At 42.4% G+C, this 14,053-nt stretch overlaps 1 protein-coding gene across 1 annotated transcript in view; it reads right to left on the reverse strand.

Moving 5' to 3' along the window:
• Positions 1-9,532, reverse strand: part of SLC26A3 (solute carrier family 26 (anion exchanger), member 3) — a 17,417-nt gene extending 7,885 nt beyond the window's left edge. Inside the window, exons 1-14 of the mRNA XM_009996775.1 lie at positions 9,402-9,532; positions 7,824-7,963; positions 7,602-7,712; positions 7,357-7,514; positions 6,442-6,606; positions 5,637-5,789; positions 4,778-4,860; positions 2,999-3,146; positions 2,750-2,863; positions 2,559-2,636; positions 2,018-2,113; positions 963-1,069; positions 636-705; positions 455-547 (exon numbers count right to left, since the gene is read on the reverse strand). Of these exons, the coding sequence (XP_009995077.1) occupies positions 455-547; positions 636-705; positions 963-1,069; positions 2,018-2,113; positions 2,559-2,636; positions 2,750-2,863; positions 2,999-3,146; positions 4,778-4,860; positions 5,637-5,789; positions 6,442-6,606; positions 7,357-7,514; positions 7,602-7,712; positions 7,824-7,963; positions 9,402-9,532 (1,647 nt within the window). The remainder of the gene's footprint in view (positions 1-454; positions 548-635; positions 706-962; positions 1,070-2,017; positions 2,114-2,558; positions 2,637-2,749; positions 2,864-2,998; positions 3,147-4,777; positions 4,861-5,636; positions 5,790-6,441; positions 6,607-7,356; positions 7,515-7,601; positions 7,713-7,823; positions 7,964-9,401) is intronic.
• Between the last annotated feature and the right edge of the window lie 4,521 nt (positions 9,533-14,053).

Here is a 14,053-nt window from a genome sequence, read left to right on the forward strand (position 1 = left end):
AAGAGTGGCTGTCTTTTCCCACTTTTTCATGGAAGACATAAAGACCTCTTTGATAGTGTGATTTAATTCAGCTTTTCTTCTTACTGCTGTGGTTATATTCCTTGGGGCAAGATGAGTAAACTAGCATTTATGAGGTGTAGATAATATAGTTGCTAAATAAAATAAAACAATGTCCCTGTAAACTCTCTCTATTTGCACTACTTTCCTCTGAAAGACTTAAAATGTATATAATACATTGCTGCAGGATAAATTCAGCATGAGTCAGGCTATTCTCTTTTTCTGAGGTGTGTACATACATGTAGAATTCCAGTAGTGGCAACAATATTTGAATAATTAATTAAAAGTTCATCTTTGAACTGTGGGCTGACTGCATACGTTTAATTATTGAGAAATTGTGTTCACCTTGATGTGTCATGTGATTTGTACGTGCAAAATGACAGCCCCAGACACTTACTGCAGTGATCAGTTTCTCTCTGAAGAATTCAATATTAGCAAAGAAGATAGGAGATGAGCATCTGAAAATCTTCACTCCCTCTGGCTCATAGATCTGAACAATGAAGGAAAAGTGTCAGTGATGATGTCTGCTACAGAAAGGGAAATGCAGCAGATAATAAAAGAAACACAACGTTTCTTACATCAGTGTAATCCTTCCTATTTCTGTAGATGTTACTTCTCCCAACATTAGCCAAAACTGTGCAGCTTGGACTGTGAACAAACACACACACAGGTTATTTGCACTGAAACCTGGTGGAAGGGAAGGATCAGAGACAGCAACCTCAGCTCTAGTTCTTCAGAGGGAAATGGAACCCACACCCAGGGGTTTACCCCTGTAAATAGTTTTTCTATACACAATTTCTGGACAGACCAAGACTCAGGATTGTTGGGCTTCTTTGTATGAGAAGGAGTTAATTTATAACAGGAGGCCCTGAGATACCTTTTCATTGTGTCCAACAAGTACTCACATCTGGGAGCGGATCACCACAGTTAGCAGCTGGAAGGCCACAGCAGTTCCTAGCCCAATATCCAGGCCAAGAAAAACAGCAGCTAAGAAAGTCACCACCCATATAACCTGTAAGAAGCAGGTGGATGGCAGCAGTTACGAGCGTGTTAAGGACTTGGGTCATAAGCCAAGTCTGGGAGTAGAAACAGATCTCATATCTGGTCCAGGCTATCCATCAGCCTTTGGTGAGGGGTGTCGTGTTTCCTAGAGCTTTTTCTTATAAAACAGGGCCAGACTCACTGACTAGCACCAGGGAGTGTTTCTAGGGATGACAATTTCTATGAAAGAAAAGCTTATAATAATAGAGGAGTGGATCCCTCAGAAAGGCAATGTTACAAGTAAATCAGGATCCTGGTGAAGCTGAGAGCTGTAAATGTGCAAATGTAGGTGCTGTGAATGTGTGCAACTGATAAGCACAAATTACTAGATAATACGAAATATTTTTTTAACCACAGATCTCAAAGCATTTTCATGTGGTAAATAACTGGTGCCTGGGAAAGGTGAGGCTCGGAACCATTTGGGAATGCAAGGAACTGGCTGATTAGAAAGGCATTCTGAGTGTCAGAGGTAAGCAGTCCTGATACCAGCCATGAGCTTTACCATTTGGAATAAGCCCTTCAAGCCCTGGTTTCCACCTGTTTTTTTGCTGGGTAACTTCCATCTAACATGCTGCCTGGGTGTGAGAAATTACCCCTGAATGTGTAGCCAAATGCAGTAGGTATTCCGACATTTTCTGTAACTGCCTTCTATATTTGAGTTGATATAATGAACTGTATTGTAATAGATTTTGATGAAATGGATGAAAAGGAAGTTAGGAAAGAGAACTGACTCAAAATAGGTGGAATAAAATAGAAAGTACAAGCAAGGGGTATACAAGTGAAAAAGGCATGTCACTATTGTACTTTGGATTTAGTGATGTAAGGCAGGTATAAAAAAAAATAACCTGTAAGTGAATTTGCACAACAGATTATTTTCCCAGAGTACTTCATTCCTACATGCTTGCAGGACTCCACTTACACAGTCATACTTGTCCTTCCTCCATAGGGCACCTACTTCCTTGAACTGCATGAGCATTCCTTTCAAGTTGCCAAGAGCCAAAGATGCAAGGACTGACTGTTAAAAAGACAAATACACTTGCTGAATTTTAAGGCAACAAGAAAATGCTGAACATTAAGACTTAGAAGATGACACAAATAGGGCCAAAGTACAGCTGAAAGGCCAGTCAGCTCCTCACAGTGTGTGTCTGCTGTGAGTTGGGATGCCCTGTCCATTGCACTGAAACCTCCCCCAGCCAAGCTGCAGTGCAGGGGACTGGCCTGAGGCTGCAAATCACACCTACTTTTGGCATGAAAAGCTGGTGCTGTGACTTTTGGGGGCACTCACATTCCCTTTGAGGGACTAGTTGTAGTGGTCCTCTCTGCCATGATCTGAGAAGAAGAACCAAGCTTTGCAAAACCCTGTTTGGCTCCCACTGGAGCCTGTGAACCCCCCAGTGACTCCTGGAGCAGCCCTTTCTTTGGCAAACAGGAGGAAGCATTAAGGTGAAACCAGTGAATACCTTCTGTAATGGCTCCAGGAGAAACCCAATGGCCAAGATCACAATCAAGACGATGACAGCTGAGATAATACCAGCAATCTGCATGAGAGAATAATTCCACCATAAGTAAGTATGCAAAAGCACTACAGTCATCCAGGAAAGAAGAGACCTTTCTTGCATTAAACACCATCATTGTCTGTTGTCTTCTGTACCTGTGTTTTGCCTCCCGTGCTCTCCTGCACACCTGACCTCGACAGAGCAGTGCTGGAGGCAAATCCTTTGAATGATCCACCAATTATGTTACCCAGCCCAAAAGCAATTAGTTCCTGAAATAAAACCAAGATAGAATATTCTTAAAAGGTAGTTCATGACTGACAGTTATTCACAAGGCAAAGCTTTCCTAAAATGGCTTCTTTCCCACTGAAAATTCCCCTGTGTTGGTTTCTGTGTTATTTGCCTACCTGGTTGCCATCTACTTGATAGTCATGCTTGATGGAATACACTTTAGCCACAGAGAAGGCTACTGCAAACCCAACAATTGCCATGGAAATGCTGTCACCAATACACTCTTGGAGGATACCTACATCAGGTGCAACAGGGGCCTGAAATCTGAAAGACAGAAAGATCTACTTGTTAAGGACAGGCCAAAGGAGAGAAGTTGTCAAGCAAGCGAGCAAGGCTGCATCCAGCTCATACTGAGCACTTTGGAGAGATGTGACACAGAGTTGTGGGTCTGAAGCCTGTAAAAATTTGGTTAATCCTTTATTGCAACAGGGACTCTTAATATCTGCACTCAATTCAGTTTGTGTCTCAGAATGTTCTCATTTCCTTGGCCAGGACCAGCAGCAACTTATTTTGTCTGAGGTGCACACACAGCTCAGGTGTAAGAGCTGACATGGCACTGGGGCCCCTGCACAGACAGTTTGCACACAGGAGTTTCCTTAACCATCACAAAATAAAAATCCCTGCATGATTCATGGAAGTATTTTAGACAGCTAAACAAATACTAAGTCAGATAATACTGACTAGTCTCACAGGCTACCTGCTAGATACGTTAGCTGTACTATTTCCTGCTTCTTTGATCAGGGGCTGTTGCAGATCCTAGGATCCTAGGGAGAATTCCTTTCTTTTCTTTTCTTTTCTTTTCTTTTCTTTTCTTTTCTTTTCTTTTCTTTTCTTTTCTTTTCTTTTCTTTTCTTTTCTTTTCTTTTCTTTTCTTTTCTTTTCTTTTCTTTTCTTTTCTTTTCTTTTCTTTTCTTTTCTTTTCTTTTCTTTTCTTTTCTTTTCTTTTCTTTTCTTTTCTTTTCTTTTCTTTTCTTTTCTTTCTTTCTTTTCTTTTCTTTTCTTTTCTTTCTTTCTTTTCTTTTCTTTTCTTTTCTTTCTTTCTTTTCTTTTCTTTTCTTTTCTTTCTTTCTTTTCTTTTCTTTTCTTTTCTTTTCTTTTCTTTTCTTTTCTTTTCTTTTCTTTTCTTTCTTTCTTTTCTTTTCTTTTCTTTTCTTTTCTTTTCTTTTCTTTTCTTTTCTTTTCTTTTCTTTTCTTTTCTTTTCTTTTCTTTTCTTTTCTTTTCTTTTCTTTTCTTTTTTTTCCCTCCAGTGACCATCCAGAAGCACCCCGGGGCTACAAGAAGCAGTTGAGTGAAGGGCTGCAATCTGCTGCCCTAGTGAATGTCTTCCTCCTTCTTTTTAACTTAATGTTGCCTATTAATCATCTAGGCCACAATTCTGGCATAGCTGGATGTTCTCTCTGTATAGATATGTACTCTCTACAGGGGTATATACTTTCTACATGGATAAACTCGTAGAAGAGCAGACACTGGGGCCTCTGGAGGATAATGGTGCCTGAGAAGTCATTGGTGGCTGGTCACAGGGGACATGGTAGGGGAACTATGCAGTGTCCTGGTGGCTTCCCAGGACTGCTAGTGGCTGCTGAGCCATGTGTATACTTCAAGGGAAATGCAGGAGTTCAGGAGTGAGTAACTCAGTAAAAGGGCCAAACACCACAGCTGTCTTAGAAAATGAAGCATGAAATTATTTCTTTGTCAGCAGGAGATATGCTCTAAGTGAGCCACTCCTACCTATTGAACATGTGTCCTCATATTGCTAAGAGCAAAATGTTTGTTTACCTACCAAAAGAAGATGAAGCAGATTATTTTAATCAAAAAGCAGAGCTCAACCAGTGTAGCACTGACAAACTGGACAGAATATTTTGCTCCACTGGTAAATGTTAAGCAAGTCACTTACCCTTCCTCTAGTTTTCCAACGACAGCTACATTGAATTTTTCTTCAAAGTTCACAAAATAGGAAATCAGTGCTGCTAAGACTGTCTGAAAGATAATAAACCCCATACCCATCAGGCACATGCAAGTAAGAGTAAAAAGAAACTGGTAAAACCTATTTCTTTCCCTCTCCCACATGCCCCCAGTCTCATTACATAGGGGCAGAATTATTCCCCAAGTCTTGCACATCTCTTTGCTGTTCAGTTGTCATTCCTGAACCACCTTGCAGGTATGGCTTTACATTCATAAATCACATTGAGAATATATCAGAACATCTCATTAAGAACGGAGAACGTCCCACCCAATAAACCTGGTGTTTTCTAACAATGTTCTGTAATAACTTTGGGGGAAAACAAGCATCACCTGCATCTATAGCAACAGCCTCCAGGACTTCAGAAACTTGTTGGTTGCATGAGGCTCCCTCATCCCACTGCTGCTTGGGGAGAAAAATCCCCTGCTGCTGGTGGGCAAAACTGTTTTGTGCTTGGCCAGGGAAGGCCAAGGCTTCAGTGGCTGTTTGCAGGTGTGGTGCAGAGGGGCCCCAGCCATGGGACTGCAGCCAGCTGGTGTCAGAGGGAGGCAGCTGGCTTCATCCAAGGGAAAAAAAATCAAGTTTTATAACATTTTATCACTACAGTTAAGAACAACTAGGTAGTAGAGCTAAAACACCTCACAATAGTTCATGAACACTGACAATTTTTCTTTACAGATAAAATCACAACCCATGGTTTAATATAGAACAGGAGAAGAAATGGTTGAAACTCTGTTTCCCATGTGACTATAGTGATGAAACAACTGCTAAATCAAAGGGAAGTGACTGTTACCACGAGGAGTTCAATCGGGATGGGAGCTGGTAACTTTGCTTTGTATCGATCGTTCATTTCTTTCACCACGAACACAATAAGTAAGACAACAAGGGATGTGACAAGGTCAGCGATGTTTGTGTCTGTGATCTGGCTGAAAACACTCTCCAGAGTCTGCAAAACCAGGGAAAACACGTGGGGTTTTAGAAATAGTAGTGGCCTGACACAGTAGCACTATCCCTTCCAGAAGGGCCTTTTCTGAACTGCTTCAATGGTTGGGATTTATTCCCTGTAGCCTGATGTGGTTTGAGAGCCCCGAGGCAGGTGCACCTGCGTTATCCAAACAGGGAAAGCATCTGTGAAAGACCCTCTCCTCCTGGCTTCCCCCTGAGGGAGGGCTGGAGCAACAAATGTGTGCAATGGAATCACTGAGCAGGTGCCTCTCTCTGCTCCTCCCTTCCTGTCCTCCTTACTCCTTTCTCATCCAACAGCTCTCACAAAGTTGTGTCCAATTTAAATATGTACAATATTGGCCCAGTAATAATGAAGAATTAAATGCTCGTGGCAAAATTGATTGCTTAATTAAAATATGGCAACACACAATTGAAAATATTATCTAATTAGCCCAGTGGGGTGTAACTTGTTATTGGGCAATAAATTTAAAGATTGGTCATATACTAGTAACATCTCTTCTATTTTTCTCTTGCATTTCTTCCTCTCTGGCTGTTTTTATGATAAGTTCCGATATTACTGCCTTGTGATACACAGTCAGATACACATCACAGGTCTCAACAGCATTAGCAAATAACTAACACTTGGCACTTACATAGATGATGCCAAATGGTTTATTAAATCCAGGGACTGGCAGCTGAAGCATGAATTTCAGCTGAGACACCAGCACATGGACTGCTGCAGCAGTCGTGAAACCGCTGATCAGTGATTGTGATAGATAAATAACAATGAATCCAAACTGGAGAATTCCCAGAAGCAACTGAAATGCAAAATGACCATATGTCAGTGTGATTAATTTCTGATTTGAAGGTATCTCTGCAACAAAGAGAACCATATTTAAACAATCAAAAATTTTCACCTAAGCCCACACAAGCAGGGGTGAAAGAAAACACTGTCACCAGACTTGCAGTAAAAAGCTGAGACTTAGCAATAGGAGGCATAAGTAAGAACAATTTCTAGAGCAGTCAAACCTATGCTTTTTATCTTATAGATAAAATAAAACTCCTTAAGCTTGGGGTTTTCTATACCCATATTATTACATGGTACCAGTGTTTCATGAAGCACAAACATACTAATATGTTAGGAAGGAAAGAACTGTAGTAATTCTGTATTAAGAAGGAAGGAGAAATTGGTGGTTTTTAAAAAATACTAATTGAAATACTTTATTGTTATGAGACAGAGCTTTTATTCTCCTTGCTGCGTCTGCATAATTCACATTACTCTCACAACTACTTGTTTCTTGTCCAGCAGATTGCTTTTTGCTGTAGGTGGGGTGCACCTATGTGGGCTGTAGGCTCAGGTCTAGGCAAAACCAGGATTTCACAGCTGGTCAGTGGAGGGGCAGATGTCTCCAAGTCATTGAACCAAGGTTAGTTGCATGTGAAGGGGAAAATAATTACTTTGATGACTACACCAGTAGAAAAAAAAAAAGGGGGAAGGCCCATCCACCAGCCCTGTATTCATGTACGGGCATATAGACACATATGGGCACACACATATGGTTACCAACCTGGAAAACCCCAGAAAGGAAGGTTACAGAAGCAGCCACCATCACCCTTTCTTCATTGATTGCAGAGATATTTGTGGCAGTGCCATTTCCAGCACTGTCATCGGGGACCAGCCTGACGACAACTCCTCCCAGCATCAGGCTGAGGACAGGGAAGGGACCTAAGCAGCACAAGGTGTTTGTTAGAGACATGAAGAGACAGCATGTTCTTCACCAGTGAGCTGGGTGGTTGGTGTGCTGGAACTTACCCACAGAGATATGTCTAGATGTGCCAAAGATAAAATAGACCAGAACAGGGAAAAATGCTGCATAGAGCCCATAACCAGGTGGGACATTCACCAGCAAAGCAAAGGCGAGACCTGCATGGACAGAGACCCAGGGAGAGCCATGAGCAGGTTGCAGGCTGCAGCCAGCAGTCCCTGTGCCCTGGCAGAGCAGGCTGTGCCTGAGCACAGCTTTCCCAAAGGTACCTTGCAGGACGGCCACAAGCCCCGTGTTGATGCCCGAGACGATGTCGCTCAGGATCCACTCCCTGAAGCGATAGGCTGGCAGCCACGAGAACACAGGGAACAAGCTCAGGGCAATTTTTTTGGCTCTTTGTGGGGAGCAGCTGTAAAGACACAAGAGGACACAGCTCTGTCTGTGAACAGCTCGGCTGAATTGCAGCACGTCTCCAGAGGAGAAACAAAGGGGGAAAGATTCAGGTTCAGGCTACCAGAGGTAAAAATCTCACCCAGACACAGCTCTGATCAACCTGCTCTGCCAACTGTGCTTCAAGGGGGACCTGGTGGCCTCCAGAGGTCCCTTCCAACCAACATTTTCATAGAATGATATAATGTTTTGGGTTTGAAGGGGCCTTCAAAGGTAATCTAGTCTGACTCCCCTGTAATGGGCAGGGACACCTTCCAGTAGACCAAGTTGCTCAGAGCCCCATCCAACCTGACCTGGAACGTTTCCAGGGATAGGGCATCTGTTGCCTCTCTGGGCAACCTGTTCCAGTGTTTCACCATCCTTAGTGTAAAAAAAATTTCTTCCTTCTCTCTAGTCTAAACCTCCTCTCTTTCAGTTTACAACTATCACTCCTTGTCCTATCACAACAGACTTTGCTAAAAAGTTTGTCCCCACCTTTCTTATAGGTCCCCTTCAAGCATTGAAATGCCACAATAAGGTTTTGAAAATATCTGGTGAAGCAAGACACTGGAAACGACCCAAATTCATCTGGAAAATGAACTGAAGGCTCTACAGTTTTCTTCTCTGACTCCCTGCTTTCTACTTTGAAGGAAAAAAATGCATTTGCAGCAGTAATGTGATTATTAGCAAAATAATCTGAGCATTGTGTCCTTCACAGATATGTTTGTTAATGTGATTTGGCAGAAACCTTTATCCACCTTGTTTCTTCTGTGCTCTCAAATTCTGCTATTTTGCATTCAATGATTCTAATCAGATGGCAGGGATATGGATGCACTGCTCTATGAGTAATGCTCACTCTGAGATCATTCACCACTCGGCCAACATTGCCATAGCTCTTGGGCCAGATTAATATTGAAGGTCAAGTACAACGAAATTACCTGGTTTAAGTGACTGTCACTTTCTCAGTTAAAATGCAGAGCAGTCCCTGATTGAAGCAATCAGGCTTTAATTGGAGGAGCTACTGTCTCAAAATATCATGATATGTAGTCTAAATCTACCCTCTTTTGGTTTAAAATCATTATCCCTTGTTTTATTTTCCCAAGCCCTATTAAAAAGTCTGTCTCTCTCCTATAAACCCCTTTTAAGTATGGAAAGACCACAGTAATGTCTTCCTGAAGTCTGTACTGCCAAGTGCCCAGGAAAAGAGAAGCTGCCTGGGACATAAACATAGTAAGATTTTTAAGGGTAAAAGCAGCCAAAATCCGTTAGAAAAATCTGACATCACATTTGTTTAATGAATTTTCATTTGCATTGTTGGACCTGAGATGGTAGTTGTCAGGACGGAGCTCATGCTGTCTGAGAGCCATCTGAGCTGGTTCTTAGGTCCCTATTTCAAAAGGAATTGAAATTTTCCTTACCGAAAATATAGTTTCAGGTGATCCCAAAAGGTTTTATGGTATCTGTGCAATTTCTCATGCTCTTCATTGAACAAAATCTCTGAGTACACAGGTCTGGCTACAACATAGTGGTTGCCCAGAGGTTCAACCATTTCTCCTGAGATGTCAGGTGGGGACGGCAACTCGTGTGAGCTGCTCTCTGGCCTTAGTCACTTAAAAACCTGAAATAAAGAACGGGGTTAGCTCCTTATGTACTGTGGGGCAGGTAGCCATAGCATAGATGAGTGAACTCCAAACTGGGTGTTACCACCTTTGAAGATCAAAAGAGAGATGGTGGAGATACCCACTTCACTTTGCCAAGGTGATCTCTTGCCCCCTCCACCTCCCATGGCAGGGCAGTGTTTCGCTGGAGCATGAAGTATTTCTTTCTAAAGATGCAGCCAAAAGTGGACGGGATGGATTTTGAGTTAATTTATCTCCAAGTCAGCTGTTTACAACCAAAAACTTCCTCCCTCAAGGGCGACTAATTTCTTAAAGAATAAACAAGTAGATCCAAGAGGTTTCTCTTTGTGGCACTGCCAGGAGGGCTGGGAGCTTACTGGAGCCCACCAGCACATGAGGGGAAAGGCAGAGCCATGGCAGGGCTCAGCCACCCTCTCTTGGGCTTGGGGACAGGGAGGAACCTTTTGACTTGTCTCTGTGTGACGAGGAGGTTAGGCTCAGTAGTAATAAAGCACAGTGTTGCTGCTTGTTAAGTTTTTTGTAAGCTCTATTTCCACAGGTTGTCTGGACTGCTTCCCCTCTGTTTCAAGCTCACAAACAGCTGTTGCAATGTCTGACCTAAATACTATTTTCTGCTGTGTCCCAATCCACATTCACATGTTTGTGCTGAATAGAAACTGCCCTTGGTCACCCAGAAATGACTCCTGAAGCCTGCATTACACATGAGAAGATTCAAGATTCAGTCATTAACACTGAGAATTTTGCAGCAGTTAATTGATGTCATGGTGCTGCCCACTGTGCTGTTATGTTTCTCTCAACACCTCACATTCTTCCCACACTAAAGTCACCAAAATAAATGTTCAGTCTAAAAACATTTCTCTCCACTGTAGCCATGACTAAATATTCTCTTCTAAACTGTATCTACCAACACGACATCCAAACAACCCTTAAACACATCCAGGGATGGTGACTCAACCACCTCCCTGGGCAGCCTATTCCAGTGTCTAACCACTCTTTCTGTGAAAAAGTTTTCCTAATGTCCATTCTAAACTTTCCCTGTTGCAGCTTGAAGCCATTCCCTCTTGTTCTGTCGCTAATTACCTGTGAAAAGAGACCAGCATCAGCCTCTCTACAATGGCCCTTCAGGTAGCTGTAGAGACTGATGAGGTCTCCCCTCAGCCTTCTCTTACCCAAACTAGACATTCCCAGCTCCTTCAAGTGTTCTTCAAATATATCACAGGACAGACTTTCAAGTGGCACAAAGCAATTTGCATCGTGGATAGAAAGCTTTTTATCTATGACAGTTTTGGCACTAAAACATGAATCCCATTGTGAAACTTTGGGCCCATTATTGGCCAATTTCAAGTGATTTAATTTTCATTTCCTCCTTGTTCATTCTGGGGAAATTAATATGTAGAAGTCCAAATAATGCCAGATGAACATCTCAGATATGCTGGTTTTGTCGATATGCTATTTTTTCATGGAAGACTCACTATTTTGGCAATGGGTTAAACATTTTTACTACCTGTTTTAACATAAAAAGCTAGATCTGTAGTATTTAAAAAAAAAAAAAAAAAAAAGGTGGGTAATTATTCTAAGAGACTAATAATCAAAATCACAGATAGAACCATAGAATCATATCCAGAATGCTCCCATCGTTAAATCCTTCGACTCCTTCTGGGACATGATCAATTAGTGTAATTCTTCTGATGACTTCAATAATATGTCCAGCCACACATGGTGACCAGGAGCACAGAAAATCTTACACTGCACAGCTGTCAACTGGTAACAAATTTCACTTAGTATTGACCAAGACTAGGTGTGAACTGAAACCCCAGAGGTAGCATTTTAGTTCAGGTTTATTCCCTCTAGCCTCTGATCTTGTTCTCATGACCAGCAATTAACAGCATTACCATCCCTCACACACCAAAAACTCCAGCTCCACTGCTAACCCCCCACAGCTGTCAGCCTTTGGTAATTCATCTTTGGATGTGTGTCATTTTGCTGAGGGGATTAGCAAAGTGATACTTTTCCTCCTTTATTAATTTATCCTAAATATTGACTAAGCAGTACACAAAAATTTGGGAACTTCAACTGAAAAATTAAATATTAACACACCTCCTCTCACTTTTCAGTCTGTGTGTACACACTCACAAACTCTGTTTCTCTGCAATATAAACATTTGAAAAATACAAAGAAATTCCACAAGAAAACCTTTTAAATTTTACAAGAAATACTGCACATGATCAGAAGCACTGGATTTGTAAGTGCTACTTCACATATTGTAACCAGGATGGCAAGTCAAAATCATACCTGATATGTCTTTGAGGAAGCTCTTCAGAAGAAACCACACTAAGATTTTATGGAGAAGATATCGCTGAAATTTTCAGAGATAGTGCTGGTATCTTGTGCTGTTCTTCATTTCAGGACCTCCCTAAATACTGACAGCACTTTAATAACTAACTTCAGTTAACTTTTACAAGAAAAGGAAGATTTCACTGTGGCCTTGACCATTGAGCCTATCCTCAGGAGGGATGATAAGAGTAATTTCTTAAAGTTCTCTCTGATATTGCTTAACTTTGTTTGGTGAACTGTTCCTGATTGGCCTGCAGAGCCTAATATGGGAAAACAGAGATGAATAAGAAGGACTGTCTGTTGCAATCCTGTACTGTGTATCTGCCTGGTTTCTATTGAGCATTGTGGGAAGAGAGGGCCAGAGCTCAGCTATGGTACCTTCATGTCTGCAGGACCGTGAGCCACTGGCAATGGAGATGGAGCTGCTGGGCACGCTGGCTCTGAGCAAGGTGTGCCACTGTGAGCCTTCCTCCCAGGCACCTTCAAGGGACCCTAAATTGTCTTTCCAGAAGCAATTGCTGTGTGCTCAGATCGTTGCAAAAAATTGCCTTTGCAGAGATTTCCAACAGCCAGCCATGACTTGGTAGAGCTGACGCTGCAGCATCTCATGGCAGATGGTAGAAACATGCAGACCCTGAGTGTGCACAAGTGTTGGGGCATGAATGTGGCATAGGTGGGTTGGGCTGTCCTGCAGGATCCTGCTCCACTCCACTGCCAATAGAGGAACCGAGGGAAATCACCCTCCCTAGGCCAAAGTGAGTCTTTGTAAACGTTTCCTTGAGATACCTAAAACCACCTAAGGAGATAGCTTAAATAATGTTTTAGTGCTTCAGGCTGCAGCTTTGGTGGCAGGTGCTCACATTCAGGAGAGCAGCTCAGTGCTGAGGACACCACACCATCAAAGTTCTCTGATGAAAACTGTCCTTAGGACTTTTCCTTAGGTCATGCTTCCACATTCACCTAGAAACATTTCAGCCATTGGTACTCATGGTAACAGGAAGGTTGAGGGGTGCCAAGCTGCATTCCTCCAAGGTGGAAGACGGGGCTTGTCTTAGCTTTTGGGGATTTGAAACCACTGACCCCAACCCTGAAGAAAGGGTTTTCCTAATGTGGTGAAAGGCACGAGAGGGGGGCAACATGGGTACCCTGGAGGGACAGTCACACACATGGCTCTGGGAGGAGAAGAGGCAGGAGGAGCCTGATGGTCTCCTCTCAAGCGGTTTGCACATATTTCAGTCAATGATTAAACCAAGAAATAGTGAAGCCAGCAGGACTCCAGTATCTGTCCCCTCAAAGTGTGAGCTCTACTAGTCTCTTCAATCACGGTTTGTCTCCTGAGCTTCAGCCTGCAGCTGTGGGTTCCCCAAGAGTCTTTGTGGACCTCAGGTGATTTTGGAAGCGGAAGCTACACTTCTAACCATGACCATAAGCTTCCCTAGACAATAAAGATCTCAGGTCACTTCTTAAACTGTTGAGAGTACCTTCTCTGCAACAGCAGACCCTTGTTTTTGGTAACTGTTTCTAGGCTTAAGGGATTTGCTGCAGTTTGTAAAGCTAACACAGAAATTACTTTTACCATTGAGGTAACAAACGTTTTAAAAGGTCAAATGAAACAGCTTTTGGCCTCCATCCTCAAAGTGCAGGCATGGTGACAGAAGTGCTTTAAAACTCCTTTGAAGGGCTGAATATATTCTTTACTCTCTATTTTGGGATACATCATGAGAAGCTATGTAAAACAGTAGGACAGGGACTTTTTCGGGACTAGGTTTAAATGCAGGAGGGACTCTTGGCTGTGATGAAGTCAGTAGAGTCTTGTCCTTGGCTTCATCACGTCCACCTGTGAGTGCTTTACTCTTGGATTATTTCCACTAATTCACTGAAGCAATAAGGTGCTACATGGAGTGACAAAGGAGATAAACACTTTGGCCTTTCTGTTCACAGCAGTAATGTTAGGATCACATTTTTCTCCTAATGGTGCAGAAGAGGTTTCATGCACAAGGATCATACAGGGGACAAGTTGCATCTGTCCCACTCCACAGAAGTTCAGCTGTGCAAAGCTAATATCTTTACCCAGGGTGCTTAAATACCAGCAAAAC

This window comes from Chaetura pelagica, unplaced genomic scaffold (genome assembly GCF_000747805.2).
Source record: "Chaetura pelagica isolate M959 unplaced genomic scaffold, ChaPel_1.0 scaffold534, whole genome shotgun sequence".
NCBI classification, from domain to species: Eukaryota; Metazoa; Chordata; class Aves; order Apodiformes; family Apodidae; genus Chaetura; species Chaetura pelagica.